The sequence below is a fragment of the Podarcis raffonei genome, chromosome 3 (assembly GCF_027172205.1).
Source record: "Podarcis raffonei isolate rPodRaf1 chromosome 3, rPodRaf1.pri, whole genome shotgun sequence".
In the NCBI taxonomy this organism is placed as follows: domain Eukaryota; kingdom Metazoa; phylum Chordata; class Lepidosauria; order Squamata; family Lacertidae; genus Podarcis; species Podarcis raffonei.
The window spans coordinates 105,060,354-105,081,100 of record NC_070604.1 but is presented as its reverse complement, the minus strand read 5'-3'; the positions used below and the strand labels follow the sequence as shown (position 1 = coordinate 105,081,100).

Sequence of the window (20,747 nt, the reverse complement as noted above, 5' to 3'; positions counted from 1 at the left end):
GACGCGGGTGGTGTTGTGGGTTAAACCCCCGACCTTCTGATCGGCAAGTCCTAGGCTCTGTACTTGTCAATCAGAAGGTTGGCGGTTCGAATCCCCGCTACGGGGTGAGCCCCCATTGCTCAGTCCCTGCTCCTGACAACCTAGCAGTTCAAAAGCACAAAGTGCAAGTAGATAAATAGGTACCGCTGTGGCGGGAAGGTAAACGGCGTTTCCGTGCGCTGCTCTGGTTCGCCAGAAGCAGCTTAGTCATGCTGGCCACATGACCCGGAAGCTGTACGCTGGCTTCCTCGGCCAATAAAGCGAGATGAGCGCCGCAACCCCAGAGTTGGTCACAACTGAACCTAATGGTCAGGAGTCCCTTTACCTTTACCTTTAAGTCCCCATATGATGTGTCTTGTGTCATTGAACTAATCACACAACATTCATTCCCTATTAATAAATCCATAACACTTAAAATATAAATCCGGAGACATTAAATGAAATCTAGGGACATTCCCTGGATGGATTTTGTCCGGGGATAGATTTGTAAATCCGGGGACTGTCCCCAGGAAATGGGGATGTCTGGTAACCTAAGCTAAAGACAAAGTAATCAAAGTATTTACATTCACATACTTATACAAGCATGGGCTTTTTCTTTTCTTTTTTTAATTGAAGATTATAGCTTCTACCTTCGAACTGGAACTTAATTTGAATGTTCCCTTTTTAGGGAGTGGAGTGTCCTTCTGCCATTTTAATGGATGTTCCAGTCAAGGACGCTTTTATGGGATTCCACATTCCAGTATCAGGATGTGCCACTGCAATTTGGAAAGCATGAAACACAGGGTGAATTCAGCCTAGCTCAACACAAGGTTCTTAAATCCTCTGGAACACTTTTCATATGGTCTCAGACCACAAGAGTGTCAGCTGCTGCAATAGCTTTTCAAACGTATTGTTGTGAGTTTGTCTGTGTTTGCGGGGTAGGTCTGTATGACGCTTGGGTCCCTTCTAATTCCTAGGATCCTGAATCCAGCCAGGGTGAAAATCAAATGGAGGATTCCCTTGGTGAGCTAGCTAGGCAACTCTTTGGTGAGTTAAAGGTCCTAAGTACTGTGGTTAGCATAACAAAAGAAGTTGCTCTGTGCCAGAAGGCAAATGGGGGAGCCCCTCCCTCAACAAGCTGTTAGGTAAAAGGTAAAGGGACCCCTGACCATTAGGTCCAGTCGTGGCCGACTCTGGGTTTGTGGCGCTCATCTCACTTTATTGGCGAGGGAGCCGGCGTACAGCTTCCGGGTCATGTAGCCAGCATGACTAAGCCGCTTCTGGCGAACCAGAGCAGTGAACGGAAACGGCGCTTACCTTCCCGCTGGAGCGGTACCTATTCATCTACTTGCACTTTGACATGCTTTCAAACTGCTAGATTGGCAGGAGCAACGGGAGCTCACCCCGTTGCGGGGATTTGAACTGCCGACCTTCTGATCAGCAAGCCCAAGAGGCTCAGTGGTTTAACCCACAGCGCCACCTGCATCCCTTCAACTAGCTGTTAGAAGGACAATACTTGAGGGCAGTGGTGTGTGAGAGCTGGAAGCAGGCTGTAGGCAGATGCCAGAAAGCAAGAGCCCTTCTCTGTACATGCTCCAGCTTGTCAATATCCTTCTTAAATTGTGGTACCCAGAACTGGACACAGGGATCCAGGTGTGTTCCGACCAAGGCAGAATAGAGCAGGAATGAGGAAGCTGGCATTCTCTGGTTGCCCTTTGGAATACAATTCCCAACATCCAATTAGTTGAGATCATAGGAGCCAATTCCTAGGGGCTGAGATCCCTTTGCTCCCCCAATAAAATGTTTGTGCGTGCGTCCCCAAAGTTGACGGGCATGTCCATTCAAATGGTGTGTGTGCACCGTGTCCTGTGATCAATTTTGTGGGGCTTACCTCCCCACCCCCATATTTTATTTAATTCGGCCACGCTGTCTGAGACTGATGGGAGTTGGAGTCCAATAGAACTTGGAGGCCCACAGCTTCGCCATCTCTGCTTCTGGGGCGAGGCAGTAGCTGAGTGATTGGAGAAGGTCCATAGCTGAGCATCTGGAAAAGACAGGACTCAGGGAGACGAAGCTCGGAGGGAGGAATACTGCCACGGTGGCGGAGAGGGAAGCGGACCCGATTCCTGCATCGCAGGAAGTTGGACTGAATGACCCTCGGTGCCCTTTCCAACTCTACCATTTTACGATCGTATACGCAAAGGCGGCGAGTTTGCTGTTGCCGTTCGTTTCGCGCATTAGCCGCGTGCAGCGTGCATAACACTCGTGTCCCGAGCTTGTTTCCTGCGATTACAAGCGAGGAAGAGGAGGGACGGCAGGTGACAAAGGGCGCCTCAGAGCAGCTTGCCCAGCTGACAGTCCCAAGACGTCGCCTTCTGACAGAGGAGAGGAGGGCTGCCGTGGCAAAACGGCGCGATAAATACCAGATGGCCGGCGCGCAAGCAGCCCTGCACCAGGCGCAACCCTGACGCCGCGGGCGAGCCGTCCACTCCGCTCCTTTGCGCAAGGCGCGCTGCAGCTCAGCTCCGCAGCAAAGCAGCCCTCCTCTGGACCCCGCTTTCCTTCCACCTCTGCAAAAGGTGGGGACCCAAAGTCCCCTGCAGAAACCTCCGCTCCCAGCGTCGTCGAGGACGCTCTCCAGATACCCTTAGATCTCCCCTTGGGCATGCACCAGCGCGCTGCTCTTGCAAACTCCGTCGCCGCCGCTTTGCCAGGCATTTTGGCGCAGCCTTAGAAAATCTCCGTCGTAAACTCCCCCTCGAAGCCTGGGCTGTGCCGTCGGTTGTGCCCCTGCGCCTCTCCTGCGAAGCGCCTCGCACGTGCCGCGCCATGGAGCGCCCGCGCCTGGAGGCGCAGTGCTACCGAAACGGGGACTGCCACCCCGGACGCCTCCTCGGGGGCTTGAGCGAGCTGGCGGCTGGCAGCAACCCCTGCGAGATCCGGAAGCCGGCGGCGAAGCTCCCGCGCCCGCCGTCGGACAAAGGCAGCCGGGCCCGGGAAGGCGAGGAGCGGGAAGAGAGGGACGGGCTGCCTGCCCTGGAGGATGCGTACACCACCATCCTGGAGGGCCTGGGCGAGGACCCGACCCGGGAAGGGCTGCTGCTCACGCCCCGTCGGGCCGCCAAGGCCATGCAGTTCCTCACCAAGGGCTACCGCGAAACCGTTGGAGGTGAGCCTTTCTTTCTTTTCTCGTTTTGACAACAGCCGCCAATGGTCTGGATGCACCTTAAAGGCTTCCTATATTTATTAAGTCGTAAGCCTTCGTGGGCTAGATCAGCTGCGTAAAAATAAGTGCCTCTTCTCGTTTCCTCTTTTGAAGACGTGCTAAAATCACTTCTGTTCCGTCGGGAACAATTCAGAATACTGTACACCTTCCCACAATTTTCTGATTTTAAAAATGCAGGCAATTAAGAATTCACCTTCCCATAATGTCTTTATTTTAAAACTTTTTATGTTTTTACTGTATGGCTTTTGTTATTATTTTTATTTTATTTACAATTGTAAAGAAAATATTGCACATTTTTATTATATACCGTAGCTTTGTTGTAAACCACTCTGGTGTTTTTTAAAAAATAAATTGCGATATAAAAATATTTTAAATGAACGAATAAATATTACTATATTAGATTTCTTACCCATCTTTTGCCGTGAGGTGTCGGGGAAGATTACAGTAATTTTAAAACGCGGTATTGAAATCAGTTAAAACAAATTGCAATCCGGGGAATAGGATGGGCCCTAAAAATAATCTGCAATGCTGCTGATATATAAAATCATAGAATTTTAGAGTTGCAAGGGACCCAAAGATGCTGGGGTCATCTAGCCCAACCCTCTGCAATGTAGGAATATTTTGCTCAAAGTGGGGCTCGAACTCACAACCTTGAGATTAGGAGTCTCATGCTCTACCAACTGAGCTAAAGGCATTTTCTTTTGTATTGGCAATGAACAATCTGGTCATCACTTTATTAAGTATATCCAGTATTGTTCCTCCTCTTGGAAGACTGCATCTGTGTGATCTCTTTCGCATGCCTTTCTTTCTTTTAAAAAGTGGGTTTTCGCAATTAGTCAGCAGCAATTCTCATCCTGCCTCACCATTGATCATGCTTGGAGCTGTAATGTTTTTTAAAAATAAATTTAAAAAAAGATTTTATACATGCATGAGAATAGTAAGGTAAAGGGACCCCTGACCATTAGGTCCAGTCGTGACCGACTCTGGGGTTGCGGTGCTCATCTCGCTTTACTGGCCGAGGGAACCAGCGTACAGCTTCCGGGTCATGTGGCCAGCATGGCTAAGCCGCTTCTGGCGAACCAGAGCAGCGCACGGAAACGCCGTTTACCTTCCCGCCGGAGTGGTACTTATTTATCTACTTGCACTTTGACGTGCTTTTGAACTGCTAGGTTGGCAGGAGGAGGGACCGAGCAACGGGAGCTCACCCCGTCACGGGGATTCGAACCACCAACCTTCTGATCGGCAATCCCTAGGCTCTGTGGTTTAACCCACAGCGCCACCCGCGTCCCTATGCATGAGAATAGGTAACCATAAATTGTTTAATAATAGGCCTGACCTGGAAATACTGAAATATCAGCAAGCCTGTAATGCTATACTGAGCTGCTTGGGATGGATTTTACTTAAAAGCTGCTTTTCCGCAGCAAACTTGTGCCCAAACTGACTTAAAGCAAACATTCAGAGACCTCGAAATAGAGAACACTTGGAAATAAAATTATACAAAATACGGAACGTGTCAGTAAATTCACAAATAACAAAAATCAACAATAAAAAAATTATAAACATTCACATTCTCTCCGCCGGAGCTGACACACTTTATATCTCTTTATTCTTTACTACCAACCCATGAGGGACCTAGCAAATATACAGACTTTTGCCGTTTTCATTTCAGGGCCACATTAATCTCTGGCTATAACAATCAGCTCCTTGGTTCTTGCTTAGCAATCCTCTTAAACCTTGTTCCAGGGTTACTGGATTATTTCTATAATGTAGCCATTCAACACTATCTGGGAATTGAGGTTGTGTGTGTGTGTGTGTGTGTGTGTATGAATGAATAAGGTTTATAACTCAGTAAGCGTTGAAAGTTTACTTGCATTTGTTTTACAGTGATGTGCAACTTTGAACACACATATACAATTCTCGTTTCAAGGGATAAGACTTGTTGTAGAACGTGGCTGAGGACCCTGAAGCGGGAGCCCCGATCCTACATGAGCATTGCTCACGCCCCATACTAGTGGTTCAGTGGGATATCGGGTACTACTTTGACTAAAATAGCTCCCATCCCCAAGGCAGAACCCCAGAATCTGAAAACACCATGCCAGCTGAAAACTAAAAATGTGACAGTGGCACTTAGCAATTTCCTTGCTGAGGACCAGGTTACAGAGGTAACTCGGGTTACAAAAGCTTTGGGTTACGTGTTTTCAGGTTGCGGACCGCGGGAAACTTGGAAGTACCGGAAAGAGTTACTTCCGGGTTTCACCGCTCGCGCATGCGCAGAAATGCCAAATCGCGACACACGCGTGCACAGACACAGCATTGCAGGTTACGAACGCTACGGGTTGTGGACGTGCCTCTGTCATGGATTACATCCACAACCCAAGGTTCCACTGTACTTTAGGGACTGTCTTGACCCATCTAAACCTACCTGGGCCCTGAAGGAGGCCTTGCTCTTTTAGCTCATTCTCACTTGAAATGTGATTGGCAGGTACAGTGGTACCTCGGGTTAAGAACTTAATTCGTTCTGGAGGTCTGTTCTTAACCTGAAACTGTTCTTAACCTGAGGTACCACTTTAGCTAATGGGGCCTCCTGCCGCCGCCGTCATGCTGCTGCCACGCGATTTCTGTTTTCCTCCTGAAGCAAAGTTCTTAACCTGAGGTACTATTTCTGTGTTAGTGGAGTCTGTAACCTGAAGCGTCTGTAACCTGAAGTGTCTGTAACCTGAAGCATCTGTAACCCGAGGTACCACTGTACTAGGAACAGGGCCTTTTCAGTAATGGTGCCTGGAGAAATAATCTCCCACTTGTTGACAGGTTTTATTTGGGTCACGAAGAGTCGGACATGACTAAACAACAACAACACAACAACAACTGTTTTATGCTCTTTCTAGTGCCACTGATAGCTTTTAAATGCATTTTTAGATTCATTTTTACTGGTTTTTAATAGGTTGGTTTTCATCGTTTTGATGTTTAGAACACTTTTGTGGAAATGTGGCATGAAAAGAAATTGAAATGAATGGAAGAGAGAACATTTTTACAGTTTGCTGCAGCACGTGGCCGCTAGAAATGTGAAATATATTTCTATCTAGATTGACCTAAACATTCACGGTCTGTTACTTGTGGGGTATTTAAAATGCAATGAACAATTCATGTTTTGCTAGATAGGCGCATAATAGGAGCTGAAGCTCCTATTATGAGTTTCCCTGTAAGTTTGCTAGAAAGAACTCTGTGAGAGACACTCCCACTGTGCCCTGACAGAGGAAGGGCATAGCTGTACACACACACACACACACACACACACACACACACTTACCTGCCTGGGCAAAGCCTCTCTTTTCTCTCTCTTCTTCATCTCTTCATCAGCAAGCCAGAAATGAGAGAATTTCTGCTAAGTCTAAGCTCCAATGCCCAGACACCATTTCAAACTAGACTAAAGCACATCTTTGTAGCTGAATTACTATTTTAAGCCGGCCTGAACAAAGCTGTTATCTCTGTTACTCTGTTCTGAGTGAGCAAATGTTATTTTTCACCTTTTACAAGACTGTGTGATTATTGTTTTAAGGTGGAGAAATGGGGAAAATACCAGGAGAATCCAGTCTGCCTTAAAGCACACAGGATTCCTTAAACTAGAAGGCTAAAACTAACCTATCTAGGTGTTAGGAAAACATTCTTTAAGAAACAGATAAAAGTTCCTGCAAGCTTTAAAGAGGGTTCCAGATTTTTTCTTTAGGGTGTACGAGTGGCTTGATTGGTGTCAGCTGGAGGTGCAAATAAAGGGAGGAAGTTGCAGGCTGCAATTTCCGCATGAGGAAAGCACACACACACACACACTGTCAGCACACATTCTGACAACAAGGTTGGAAGTAAGACAGTGTGTGCTGCTGATAACTGTGAGTTTTGCTGCGTCAGGATTGTTAATTACAGTGGTACCTCTAGACACGAACGGGATCCGTTCCGGAGCCCTGTTCGCATCTAGAGGTAAATGTAACTAGTGATGGCACGTCTGCGCACGCACGCGTTGCTTTTCGCAGCTTCTGCGCATGCGCATGACGTCATTTTGAGTGTCTGCACATGCGCAAGAAGCGAAACCCGGAAGTAACGCGCTCCGTTACTTCCGGGTTGCCGAGGAGCGCAACTCGAACGCGCTCAACTCGAAGCGTATTTAACCCGAGGTATGACTGTACTGGACTGAGATTATACCATGCTGGAGAGATAACGAAAGAATGTAAATAGCTTGTATATAATAGTAACAGAAATGCTTGTGCAACCAGTCAAACAATAAAGAAGCTATTGACTGTAAATTTGAGTATGACTCTCGTTCTTGCCCTCTGCCTCTGGGGAAAACTCTGCTACAATCAGTAAGAAGTGGTTTTACCAAGGTGCAATCACACAAGCAGAAAAGCGCAGCGGAAGTGTGTGGGCGGTAACCTCTAATACTAAGCTCCCCCTTTAAGCTGGCAAATGGGTGGCACCCTGCTGAACTCCCAAACGTGAGGAAGGAAGGATAATATACAGTGGCGTAGCGTGGGGGGTGCAGGGGGGGCCGGCCGCACCGGGCGCAACATCTGGGGGGGGGCGCTCGCCGCCTCCGGAGTCTCCGAAGAGCCTCGGGCGCAGGCTGTAGCACCAGGCCAAGAAGCCGAAGCTGAAGAGCCCGCTGAGTGCCGCGCCCAGGCAGAGCGCGCCGGGAGGCACCACCGCCAGGGCCCGGCGGCAGCCGCAGCACCTCGCCACCATTCCGCCGCCAGACTTGCTCGCACAGGCACGGCTGCCCGCCGCCGCCGCCGCTGCCTCTGGCGGCGGACACGTGGAGAGAAACAGCAGCAGCCGAGCGGGAGACTCTCCCTTTCTCACTGCAACGCTCCGGGGAGGGGGCGAGGGAGAGAGTCAGGTGGAAACGCGCGCGCGCCCCCCAAGCCGCATCTTCGCGGGGGTTGGGGGCGAAGCCGCCGGGTATTTGCGCCCCAAATTGGGGCGACCGCAAAAAGCCACCCTGCCAGCAGCAAGCTTCAAGGTCAAAGGCTCCCTTCGAGGAAGCTGCGATCCTCTTTCCAATTAAGCCCCCCCCCCCAGCTCAGTTCAGTGGGAGGTGGATTTCCCGGGTCTCTTGTCCCTTAGAGGGCGCCTCTCATCATCCCGCCATTCTGAGAGCAGGGAGGGCGCCTCTCAGGAGACTTTCTCCCGCATTTGCTTTCCCGCTGGATCTGCAACTCTTCTGGTGAGCGAGGTTTAAACCAGAGGCAGGCGCTCCTTCTTGGACGGATGCCTGGAAGAAAAAGACCCCGCGGTCTCTTCCTTTCCTTCCCCTGCAGAGACCAGCCACGTCCCTCAGCTGAGGCCGCCTTGCTTCTCAAAAGAGCCGGTCTACTACAGTTCGTGGCTGCATGGGAGAGCGCTGCTTTCCTTGCAAAAGGCCCCCAGGTTGAGTCGCCGGCACCTCCAGCTATGAGAGGATGGGAGCAGTGGCGTAGCGTGGGGGGTGCAGGGGGTCGGCCGCACCTGGCGCAACATCTGGGGGGCACCTGGCGCAACATCTGGGTTAGGGGGCTCAAATCCATGGGTTAGGGGGCGCAAATTACTTGCCTTGCCCCGGGTGCTGACAACCCACGCTACGCCACTGATAATATATAATAAATATATCATCTCCTAGCATCTATCTACACCCCAATATTACTAATTATTCTTTAGTCAAGGCCAGAACTGGTAGATGGAACAAAGTGCACTTGTCCGCTGTTCCGTGAAAAGCTTCTATTTTGTCTTTTCAGACATACTCAACGATGCAGTTTTCGACGAGGACCACGACGAGATGGTGATCGTGAAGGACATTGATATGTTTTCCCTCTGTGAACATCACTTGGTACCTTTCTTTGGCAAGGTACTGGTTACCTGAAACGCTTTGTGGTCTAAACCAGTGTTGGCCCCCTGCTGGAGTGGCTGGGGAAACCCAGCCACATGGGCGGGGTATAAATAATAAATTATTATTATTATTATTAAAATTATTATTATTATTTAGCCTGAGTTGCCTTCACAGGTGTGTGCTGGATTCTCCCCAGCCAAGTTGCTTGAGACGGAAGATTCTGCCGTCCACACTGCACATTGCCCAGCCTTTGCAGACATATCCAGGAATCCGTGTTTTACATGCAAAGGGCTCAATGCCTTACATTTCCCCTGATGGCTGGGAAAGATTCCTGTCTGAAATAGGACTGGAAGTAGGAAAAAGAAACCTGTTCTGCAAAGCCTTTTGCAGTAGCTTGCCAGCCCCCGCCTTTCTCCCCATTCAACTGAGCTTTAAACCTCTCCACCAAATCTGCCAGCGTGATGCAGGCGAGCATGACGTGTGCTTGTGTCTTTGTGAGAGTGGCGTGTGCCTCTGTGTGTGTGTGTCAAAGAGAGGTGAGTGTGTGCCTCAGTCCTGTATACCTGAAGGAGCGACTCCACCCCCATCGTTCACTGAGATCCAGCGCCGAGGGCCTTCTGGCGGTTCCCTCATTGCGAGAAGTGAGGTTACAGGGAACCAGACAGAGGGCCTTCTCAGTAGTGGCACCCACCCTGTGGAACACCCTCCCTTCAGACGTGAAGGAAATAAGCAGTTATCCTATCTTTAAAAGACATCTGAAGGCAGCCCTGTTTAGGGAAGTTTTTAATATTTAATGCTGTACTGTTTTTAACATTTGATTGGGAGCCGCCCAGAGTGGCTGGGGAGACTCAGCCAGATGGGTGAGGTATAAATAATAAATTATTATTATTATTATTATTATTATTATTATTATTATTATTATTATTATTATTTTCTGGATGTTTTGCGGCACGCATGTGTGGCGAGTATCCGTTTGTTGTGTGTGTGCATTCGCGTGCATTCATTTTGCTTGTGGTGAGTGTGGATTCACAACGAGTGCACTGCCCGCATATGTGGATTTGGTGGTCACTTGGATCACCACCCGCAAAGGCTTGGCCAGCATTGAATGCGGCCTTGGTGTCCAAAAGAGTTAGTCCTTTGGCAGATCATACTGACTGTACTAGATAGGCAAGTAGCAGCTTCCTAGATCCCTAAGAATTCTCTGTGGCTCAGATTTCTTTGGGTGACCTTTAGTTTGCACTCCGTCAGGCAGCAGAGGAACCAGCCCTCACGGCAGGCTGCCAGGAATGGACAAGACAAGGGAAAGTCCTTACCATCTGCTTTTATTCAGTATTCACAGAGAGAGGCTTAGAAACTCATCGACTTGGAGCAATGGCGTTGCTCCGAGTCAAACCCCACCCCCTCCGTCTCTCCCATTATGCGTCATCAGTACGGTGGCTGAGCTGTGCCTTCTGCCTCTGAGCTTTCTGCTCTCCTACTTTCAATGCCTGTCAGGTTCTGGGAGAAGGGGGCTGTCTGGAATGCTTTCTAAAGACATTTGAGTCTGTCAGCTGTCCCCCTCTGGTGCTGCTTCTTCCTCCTCTCCCATTATTTGAAGAAGAAGAAGAAGAAGAATTTGGATTTGATATCCCGCTTTATCACTACCCGAAGGAGTCTCAAAGCGGCTAACATTCTCCTTTCCCTTCCTCCCCCACAACAAACACTCTGTGAGGTGAGTGGGGCTGAGAGACTTCAAAGAAGTGTGACTGGCCCAAGGTCACCCAGCAGCTGCATGTGGAGGAACGGGGAATCAAAGCTGGTTCACCAGATTACGAGTCTACCGCTCTTAACCACTACACCACGCTGGCTCTTTCCCCTCATCTGCCTCTCCCTCAAGCCCCTGTTGTAATTCTGAACTGTCTCCTTCTTCTCTGGAAGGGTCAGGCTGGGGAGGTGGTCTCTACCATTCCTCCTCTGCCCAGTCCCTGACATACTGCTGTGTTGAACTACAAACATGGTATATTTTTTATTTACCAAAGAAACCCTCTTCCCTACTCCCTGTTAGATGTGCTATCCTGCTTTTATTTTAAGGGGGTGACGCAGGGGTGTATCGCTGTCCGCCAGCGCCTGGGGCGGATGCTCCTGTGCTGGGCAGGACGAAGAGGGTCTCTTCACCCTCCGCAATCACCCAGCCCTCACTGCCAGGTGACGGGGGTCTCTGTGGGGGGTGCCTGTTTTGTGTGTCTCTCCCCCCCCCCCCCGGCATCCTGCACATTATGCCACTGGGATTACGTTTGCTTCTAAGCCACCGGTTCTCAACCTGTGGGTCCCCAGATGTTGTTGGACTACAATTCCCATCATCCCCGAGCTCTGGCCTTGCTAGCTAGGGATAATGGGAGTTGTAGTCCAACAACATCTGGGGCCCCACAGGTTGAGAACCGCTGTATCTAAGCCAATAGCACTGAAGACTTGTGAGTTTGAATCATTGACAGAGATTTGGGGGAAGTATCCTCAATTGCTTTGGGGAAGAGGATTGTTTTGATTTTACTTGCCCTTGGCAGTCAGATCAGACAGGCTGCAGTAACACAGACCAACAACACAAATCCACAAATCCCTTTGAAATGAATTGTGCATTAGCAAGATTTCAGAATCACAGCATTAGTGACTAGAGCAGGGAGTGTGTTGGAGAAACCTATTCCCTGCAACATAACTGGTGTGTTGCGGTGGGGATAGATTCCAATTGTGAATCCAGTATTAACCACTCTTCCCTCTCCGTTTGAATCTGCAGGTGCACATTGGATACTTACCGAGGAAGAAAGTGGTTGGCTTAAGCAAACTTGCAAGGTTCTTATTATACAACTTACGTTCTTGTCTGTTTTATGGAATTCACCTGTGCAACGTGTACCGATGGCTGCTGTCTCAGGTGGCTTTGTAAGGGAATTAAGACAAATTTGTGGAGGAGAGGTTGTGCCAGGGGTTCTTAGCCAGCATGGCCATTCAGAACCTTCAGGTTCAGTAGCAGCTTATGGCTGAATAAGACTTGCTGGAGAGCAATAACAATAAATCGTTGTCTTCAGACCATGCTTGCCCACTGTGGGGAAATGGGGTGTTGCACCCGGTGGACCAACCTGCTCTCTCCGTGGTGCAATGGGCCAATGCGTCCGGCTGTTAACCGGAAGGTTGGTGGTTCGAGCCCACCCAGGGACGGCTGTGGGCAGGATTCCTGCATCGCAGGGGGGTTAAACTACATGATCCTTGGGATCCCTTCCAACTCTGTGACTCTATGACCTTGTGTCTGATCCATCATGACTCTTCTTAGGTTTTTGAAGCATGCGTGAGTGTAAATTTATGTGCATTTTGTGTGTATGTGAAATTAGAAGTTACCGTATTTTTCACTCTATAGGATGCACCGGATGATAAGACGCACCCAGTTTGGGGGAGAGGAAAACAAGAAAAAAAATTTTTTTGAATCCCAGAAGCCAGAACAGCAAGAGGGATCTGGCTTCTGGGATACCGTGTGGTTGTTCTGGCTTCTGGGATAACTGCGCCAAGCCTCTTCAGGGCAGCGGGATGAAGGCTCCCACTGCCCGAAGAGGCTGCACGCAGCTAAGGCAGAAGCCAGGGCAGGCGTGTCGCTGAAGGGGCTGCACAGTTCTCCCTCTCTGCGCAGAGCCTCTCCTGCGAAGAAGAGGCTCTGCGCAGAGACGGAGAACTGCACAGCACCCCTTCAAGCAAAGCTGGAGAAGGAACAGAAGAAGACCATTCTGTTCCTCCTCCGGCTTCGCAGGACAGGCGCCTCACTGCGAAGCGAGAGGAGGAATAGAAGGAGTCCCTTCTGTTCCTCCTCTGGCTTCCAGGCCTGGGAGGAGGAACAGAAGGGGCTCCGTTCCTCCTCCCGCTTCGCTGAAGGGGCGCTGCACAGCTCTACCTCTCTGCGCAGCGCCATTCACTCCATAGGACGCACTCACATTTCCCCTTACTTTATAGGAGGGAAAAGGTGCATCCTATGGAGCGAAAAATACGATCTGGTACATGCGATCTGGGATGTTAACACTGATAAGTGAGATGATTCGTTTATTGGCCACTGGTGCCTCCTAAACTGCTGAGCTCAGGACCACACACATGGGGGTTATCCTTTTTCTTCTTTCTTTTTTGCAACAGTCCAGTGATGCAGATTGAATCAGACTCTGCTGCCTCGCCCAGCTCCAGATTTCTGTACTGCAGGCGGTATGAGGACATGCACCCTCTGCTGCGGGAGGCCAGTGGCTGGGAAACACAAGTATCCAAACAAACTCCTGTGTTGCAAAGAGAATGTCAACAATGTCTAGGCAACATGATGACCATATACATACGTAATAGGCAATCTTTATAGAATTCCTTCAAATCACAAAAAGTTCAGAATGAAATCTTTAGTCTCAAAGTCTCTGAAAATCTTTAAATGAAGCGAGGTACCAAACTTTGTACGCTGGAAGACAAGCTGTGAAGCCTTGTGTATTCAACAATGATGTCCAACACTGAACAGTAATTCCGGATATTGACTACCGTTTCGTAGAATTCTTCATCAGTGCGGTGGGTGGATATAGAATGCTTCATAAAACCATCTTATTTTGACTGAATGTATATAAATGAAAATATCAAGTCACTGCATTATTTGAACATTTTATGATTTTAAAGATTGTCTATTACGTATGTATATGGTCATCGTGTTGCCTAGACATTGTTGAGGGAAACACAAGTAGGCAGAGAGCTGTTGCACTCCGGGTCCTGCTGGCAGGCTTCCCAGAGGCATCTGAGAGCTGAACTAGATGGGTCTTTAACTTGATCCAGCAGGGCTTTTCTTAAGTTCTGAGGAATTCTGAGGACCACAAATGGCAGTCTCCAGTTGGGAGAAGCTGTTGGTGCTGATGTGTTTTGACCCTGCCCCACCCTCAAGAAAAGCGATTACCTCATGTTTTTATTTGAAAGCATGAGTACAGTTGTACCTTGGAAGTCGAATGGAATCCGTTCTGGAAGTCCGTTTGACTTCCAAAACATTTGAAAACCAAATTGCGGCTTCTGATTCGCTGCAGTAAGCTCCTGCAGCCAATCAGAAGCCTCAGAAGCCCTGCTGGATCTTCAGGTTCCAAAAGAACGTTTGCAAACCGGAACAATCACTTCTGGGTTTGCGATGTTCAGGAGACAAAATGTCCGAGTTCCAGGGTGTTCGTGATTCAAGGTACGACTGTACTCCAAAGGTAAAACCTTGACAACCAGCCTGAGAGTGAGTCTTGCTTTCCCCCGTTTTGCATTCCATTTGCTCGTCTGTTTCTTGACACCATGCCATTTATTTTCTCTCACCGTTATCTTTTCTCCCTCCAGAATCGTTGAAATATTCAGCCGAAGGCTTCAAGGTTTGTATCCTTTCTGCCATATGATGGAGCTCTGCCTTCTTGCTAACTCCCCTATGTTCCTCTAATGCCACCCCTAGGAGTCATTCTAGGGCAAGAGTGGCTAAACTGTGGCCATCTTGACCAGGGGTTCCCAAACTTTTGTCTTCAGCTGTTTTGGACTACATTTCCCATCATCCCTGACCACTGGTCCTGCTAGGTAGGGATGATGGGAGTTGTAGTCCAACAAAGAGCAGAAGACACAAGTTTGGGGAAACCCTGATCTAGACCTTCTTGAACTAGAACTCCCAGACTGTTGGCCGTGCTAGCTGGGGCTGTTGGGAGTTGGTGTCTGACACCACCTGGAGGGGCAGTAGCTAGGCACCCCTTCTCAGGGGCATGAATTTCTCAGAGTGTGCTGTGAGAAACAAAATTACTTCAAGAATTCTGTGGGCCTCTGGATATTGTGGAATTCCAAATCCCATCGGTCTTATTATCCAGTATAGCCAGTGGTAAGGGAGTTGTAGCCCTCCAACAGCTGGAGGGCCACAGGTTTCCCATCCCCAATAACTGCCAGCAGGGCTGCTTTGATCTCCGGTCCTCCAAATGCCCCCCATATCCGCTTCATACTGAGAGCTGGAGGGGAAAGGCAGTGGGAGGTCAGCACAGTGTGCATGCAGTGGCAGGAGCAGCAGGATGGGAAGATGGCAGCCTCGCCAGTCAAATCTTCCAAGACAGGAATGTGCAGATCAGGACAAGCTGGTCAGTCTCTGTTTGATTCGCAGCAGAGCTTTTTCAAATAATAATAATAAAAAAGCTAGAAAAGGTCTGTCACTGGGAACTCACGTTGAGTAAAGGTACCCCTGCCTGTACGGGCCAGTCTTGACAGACTCTAGGGTTGTGCGCCCATCTCACTCTAGAGGCCGGGGGCCAGCGCTGTCCGAAGACACTTCCGGGTCACGTGGCCAGAGTGACAAAGCTGCATCTGGCGAGCCAGCGCAGCACACGGAACGCCGTTTACCTTCCCGCCAGTAAGCGGTCCCTGTTTATCTACTTGCACCCGGGGGTGCTTTCGAACTGCTAGGTTGGCAGGCGCTGGGACCGAGCAGCGGGAGCGCACCCCGCCGGGGGATTCGAACCGCCGACCTTTCAATCGGCAAGCCCTAGGCACTGAGGCTTTTACCCACAGCGCCACCCGCTGAAAGCAAATTCCTGGGCTGAGTAGCTCCTCAGAGGAATTGTTCTCCTTAATTCTAAGCCAGAGGGGAACGCTCAGGGGCAGAAGAAGGGGGGCATTGGGGGCCATCTGCCCCGGGTGTCATCACTGAGGGGGTGACATCCGGCGCGCCACCCGCCCAAGACTCCCAAGCCTACCCCGAGCCATTGGGGGAAGGGCCGGAGCTGTGCTGCCTTGCCGGTGGCCTTCCCCCCTTCCTCCTTCGTTTTGACAGCTTACGGGAGGTTTAGGAGTCACGGGCGGGCTGCGGGCCATTGCCCCCACTCCTGGGCTGCTTCCTGAGGGGGCAGCCTCCTCCATGCTGTCAAAAGGAAGAGGGAGGGGAAGAAGGCTGCTGGCAAAGCGGTGCGGCTCCCTCCCCCCTTGCCCAGGAAGCAGCTCTGCCCCCCCCCCGGCGGCACCCCCTGGGGTGTGCAGCATGCGCGCCGTTCTGGGTGCCGCCTTTGGGAGCGCTAGTGAGTTTTGTCCTTTTCGCTCAATATTTGACACACACACACACCGAATGTGAGGAGGGAGACAGTCTTTCCCCCCTTTGCCTATGAAAGCCCCTTTCCCCCCAGCTTAGCTGAAAGTTCTCTTTTGAGAACAATTGGCTCGGACCAAATTGATTCAGAAGTCAGTAAGTTCATTTATTCCAAAGTTAGCAATTTACAGTGGTACCTCGGGTTAAGAACTTAATTTGTTCCAGAGGTCCGTTCTTAACCTGAAACTGTTCTTAACCTGAAGCACCACTTTAGCTAATGGGGCCTCCCACCACCGCCGTGCCACCAGAGCACGATTTCTGTTCTCATCCTGAGGTAAAGTTCTCAACCTGAGGTACTATTTCTGGTACTGAAGTGTCTGTAACCCGAGGTACCACTGTTTTAAGGAAAAGAATGTCTTCAAAAGTTAACCAAAGCATATATCCGTAAAATAACAGTGAGCGTGTATTTGAAGTTGCCAACCAATTAAAGACTATAGCCTTTCTCTCTCTCACACAAAGCACCATTATTTTTCTAGTCCAGGAGCGGCTTACCAAGCAGATTGCCCTGGCAATTACTGAAGCCCTGAAGCCTGTTGGAGTGGCTGTGGTCATTGAAGCATCGTAAGTTCAGCATGCCCTGTCCAGCTTGGAACTGTTGCATCACATACACCTTCATTGCATTTTCCTCATTTCCCTCTTTTGCTGGGGGGGGGGGTGAGTTTGCATATCATCACTATTAAAAACACACGCCATAAACAATTTAAGAAACCTAGCATGATCCTATACTCAGGAAGTGCCATTGATCTCAATATGGCTCACTCAAAGGTGAGCAATAGGATTACAATCTTGCTTAGTTGCATGTTGCTGTACACAAAACAGGTTGAATGACCACCATTCAACAGGCTGAATGACCATCATGGATGCTTTTTTATTTTTTACTTTTCAAATTTTACATTTCAAATCAAACACCTATTAAACCATACATTCATTGACTTTCCTCGCTCCCCTAACAAGGTACATTTAATATATCCATCATTCCTGCGTATTTTAATATACCCATCTAATTCTGTTTTCCTATCTTGAATCTCTTCAACATATGTTATATTGTTGAATGTTACTTTAATACTGCCAGCGTTTTCAGCTGTACACAATTATTTTCAAAATATTAGACGAGAATTTTCCATTCCTCTTTTAAATACCTTTTCTTCTTAGTTTCTTATTCTACTTGTTAGACCTGCTAATTTTGCATATTATATCATCTTCAGTTGTCGGTCTTCCTTTACTAAGGACTTCACTCATTTTCCATTTGGGGGCTAAAATCTGAGCCGCTGTTGTTGCATACCTAAATAACCCACCCCCCGACTCCTGGAAACCTCTGTATTAACAATTTCTAACAGAAATGCATCCGGTTTTTTGGGGAAAGTTGTTTTAACCTTTTTCTTCATCTCATTATATATCATTTCCCAATATTCTTCAGCTGTCTGTCATGGATGCTTTAGCTGAGATTCCTGCATTGTAGAGGGTTGGACTAAATGAAACTTGGGCTCCCTTCCAACTCTATGATTCTACACCAGAGAGGGGGTAGGGATGTTATCTCCTGTTCATATCCCCACTTCTGCACCCCCGCCTGAACTCCTATTGGTGAAGCTGCCATCTGAGCACGTGCAACAGCTGTCCCAATGGCACACACCTCAGCATAACTGTGAAGGGGAAGTGGTTTTTATTTTCAAAGCAGGCGCAAACAGCTGTGTTTCTCAAGAAACTACAGTAGGGGTCGGCAAACTAAGGCCTGGGGGCCAGATACGGCCCACCGGGCTCATAAATCCGGTCCATGGACCCTGTCGCCCACTCGGTCAGTCCCTGCGCTAAACCAGCACGGAGGCCTTGCCGTGCGGGAACTGACTTCTGCTGTGCTGGCACTGCTTCAAATTGGCTGCAGGAAGCTCCTGCTGCCAATCCGAAGCCGTGGACGCCTCTGGGTGGGCGGTGACACTGACGCAGTTTTGGATTGGCTGCAGGAAGCTCCTGCTGTCAATCTGAAGCTGTGGACGCCTCTGGGTGGCGCCCCTTCCTTCCCGCTGAGGCAGCCGCATATGGCCAAGAGCCGAGCGGGAGGAAGTGGCGGTGGCAGGGAGGCTGTCTCCGCCACCCAGGCCAGCGGTATGGGCTCTGTGCCCTGTGGACCTCTGGCAGAGGCAGAGGACGATGACGACACCGCCAAAGGTGAGGCGGCGGGAGCATGAGTGGTGGTGGTGGGGGTCCTTACGGGAAGGGGGGTCCGGCCCCCCACAAGGTCTGAGGGAGCATGGACTGGCCCCCTCCTGAAAATGTTTGCTGACCCCTGAACTAGTCATACCTCATGTTACGTTTGCTTTAGGTTGCGCATTTTCAGGTTGCGTCCTGCGGCGACCCGGAAGTACCGGAAAGGGTTACTTCCGGGTTTCGCCACTCGTGCATGTGCAGATGCGCAAAATGACGTCACGTGCATGCGCAGAAGCGGCGAATTGTGACCTGCATGTGCACAGAAGCAGGTTGCATTCTTTTCAGGTTGCGAACAGGTCTCCGGAACGGATCCCTTTCGCAACCAGAGGTACCACTGTACAGGAAAGGTAGGGATTGTGGCTGACGTCACGTGTACACGGCATCGGACGCCACCGATGGAAGTGCACCAGAGCCAGTGTAAAGTGTAAAACAGTGTAAAATGTGTACATAACCATAACTGGACTGAGTTCTGAGTAGATATTTATGGGGTTGCACTGTAAAGTAGCTTGGGAGGCATTGTATGTCTGTGGGCATCATTTTATAATTCATACACACCCCTGCAGTGGTATAGTGCCATGTGATTTTGCAGTTTATGTAACTCAGCATTTATTTATTTTTTACAAAAATGTGTAGCAAGCTCTGAATTGATCTTTGCAATCTGACTGTTATTTTATTATGTGGTTCTTGACCTTCTGAGGTTGTCAGCTGCTTTGGACATCGTTCACCATGGAAAATAAACCACAATGGCATGGGTGTTAGCGATTCCTGCTGCTAATTTGATACTAAAAATGCCTCTTTGAATGTCCCCTGGCAGGCACATGTGCATGATCATGAGGGGAGTTCAGAAGATGAGCAGCAAAACCGTTACGAGCGCCATGCTTGGAGTCCTGCGGGAAGATCCCAAAACCAGGGAGGAGTTTCTCGCCTTGATCAAGAATTAAACGACAGCAGCTTGCGGCTCTCTGTGGGTTTGGATCCCACACTCGAAACCAGTTGCCAAGACATAATTGCCTTCTGTGAGCCAGAATCTGTGCCATAAAAGAAGAGGAAGAAGACAAAAAAAGGTGAAAGCAAAAAAAGAGAAGAAAATAAATAACTGCACCACAGCTTTGTTCTCGCTTCTGGGTAACACCTTAAGAGTGTCGTTAAACATTAGCTAGGCAGCACAAGCACCGAACTCCCATTTTGCAGCAAAGAAATCAGGTATCCCTGATACGGCAGCATCTTGTGACATGGTGAGCCAAGGGCCTCTTTGCACCCTGCATCTTCTAACCCTTTGAGAACAAAGCAAGCGATCCATCCTCTCCCGTGAGTTTTCATGCATCACAAGAGTCGCACTTTTGAGCACATAAAATGTGAATGCAAGATAGGCTTATTTGCAAAGGTGTGTTGTGTAGGTGCATTTAGGATTGGCTGCAGTTCTCTTCATCAGTACGCTCAGTGGATGGTCCAGGGGTGGCCTGTTCTAGTGCAGGTAGGGGGAGCCTCAGGCCCAAATGTGGCCCCCTAGGTCTCGTATTTCCGGTTCTAGGAAGCCTGCCAGGCCCCTTACCCCGGCCCTACTCCTTACTGGTCCCGCTCTGTGTCTTCCTTAGGTACTTTTGCCTTTGTGGCATGAGAGCCTCACTTAAAAAAAGAGAGAAAAGCACAAATACCACTCAAAATACATCTACCTTACAAACTTTTATTGGTTTAATATTGACTGATTCGTTTTTGCTTACTCTCAGGCAGGCATAGGCAAACCCGGTCCTCCAGATGTTTTGGGACTACACCTCCCATCACCCCTGACCACTGGTAATGTTAGCTAGGGATGGTGGGAGTTGTAGTCCCAAAACATCTGGAGGGCAGAGTTTGCCTATGCCTGCTCTAAGGGATCCTGGGAATGATAGTTTGGTTAGGGTGCTGAGAATTATGTTAAAAGTTAACGTGTCAATCCATTCCCCCCTGGGATTGGTCCAGGGAACACAAATTGCTGGTTAACTAGTTCATGGTGGCAAACCTTTGCATGTTTGCTTCGGAGCCAGGGTTGTGTCCTGCTAAGTCGTTGAATGGCTGGAATGATGTTTAGAGGTGCAACAGAATGTCCCCTCTCTCTCTTCCCCTTGCACCAGCCAAATCTGGCCCGGGGTTTTGGGGGGGAAGAGACATTCTATTGCACTTGTGAAAGCTATAGTTGTTCCGCTTGCGCAATGACTTGGCTGAGTGAATTAGATTGTGCTACATGGGGGGCAGCTGCACCCTTCCCAATCGAGCAAAACAATAGAAATACTTAACTACCGTAATTGACCAATCATGTCGGTAACAAGAGTCCTGCCCCCCCCCAAATACTGGCTATGCCCATGTTT

General features: G+C 49.3%; 1 protein-coding gene across 1 annotated transcript; it reads left to right on the top strand.

Moving 5' to 3' along the window:
• Positions 1–1,825: 1,825 nt before the first annotated feature.
• Positions 1,826–20,672, top strand: LOC128411227 (GTP cyclohydrolase 1-like). Its single transcript, XM_053383381.1, has 6 exons — positions 1,826–3,187; positions 9,004–9,113; positions 11,863–11,918; positions 14,433–14,464; positions 16,677–16,761; positions 19,217–20,672. Exons 1-6 carry the CDS (start codon positions 2,848–2,850, stop codon positions 19,341–19,343), a joined length of 750 nt encoding a protein of 249 aa, XP_053239356.1. The 5' UTR covers positions 1,826–2,847; the 3' UTR covers positions 19,344–20,672.
• Positions 20,673–20,747: the final 75 nt, after the last annotated feature.

Excerpts from the sequence above, each read along its gene's own strand:
- LOC128411227 (XM_053383381.1), top strand. The coding sequence starts at position 2,848 with ATGGAGCGCCCGCGCCTGGAGGCGCAGTGCTACCGAAACGGGGACTGC. Across the intron at positions 3,188-9,003 it reads CTACCGCGAAACCGTTGGAG|ACATACTCAACGATGCAGTT; the intron begins GTGAGCCTTTCT and ends TTGTCTTTTCAG. Across the intron at positions 16,762-19,216 it reads GCTGTGGTCATTGAAGCATC|GCACATGTGCATGATCATGA; the intron begins GTAAGTTCAGCA and ends GTCCCCTGGCAG.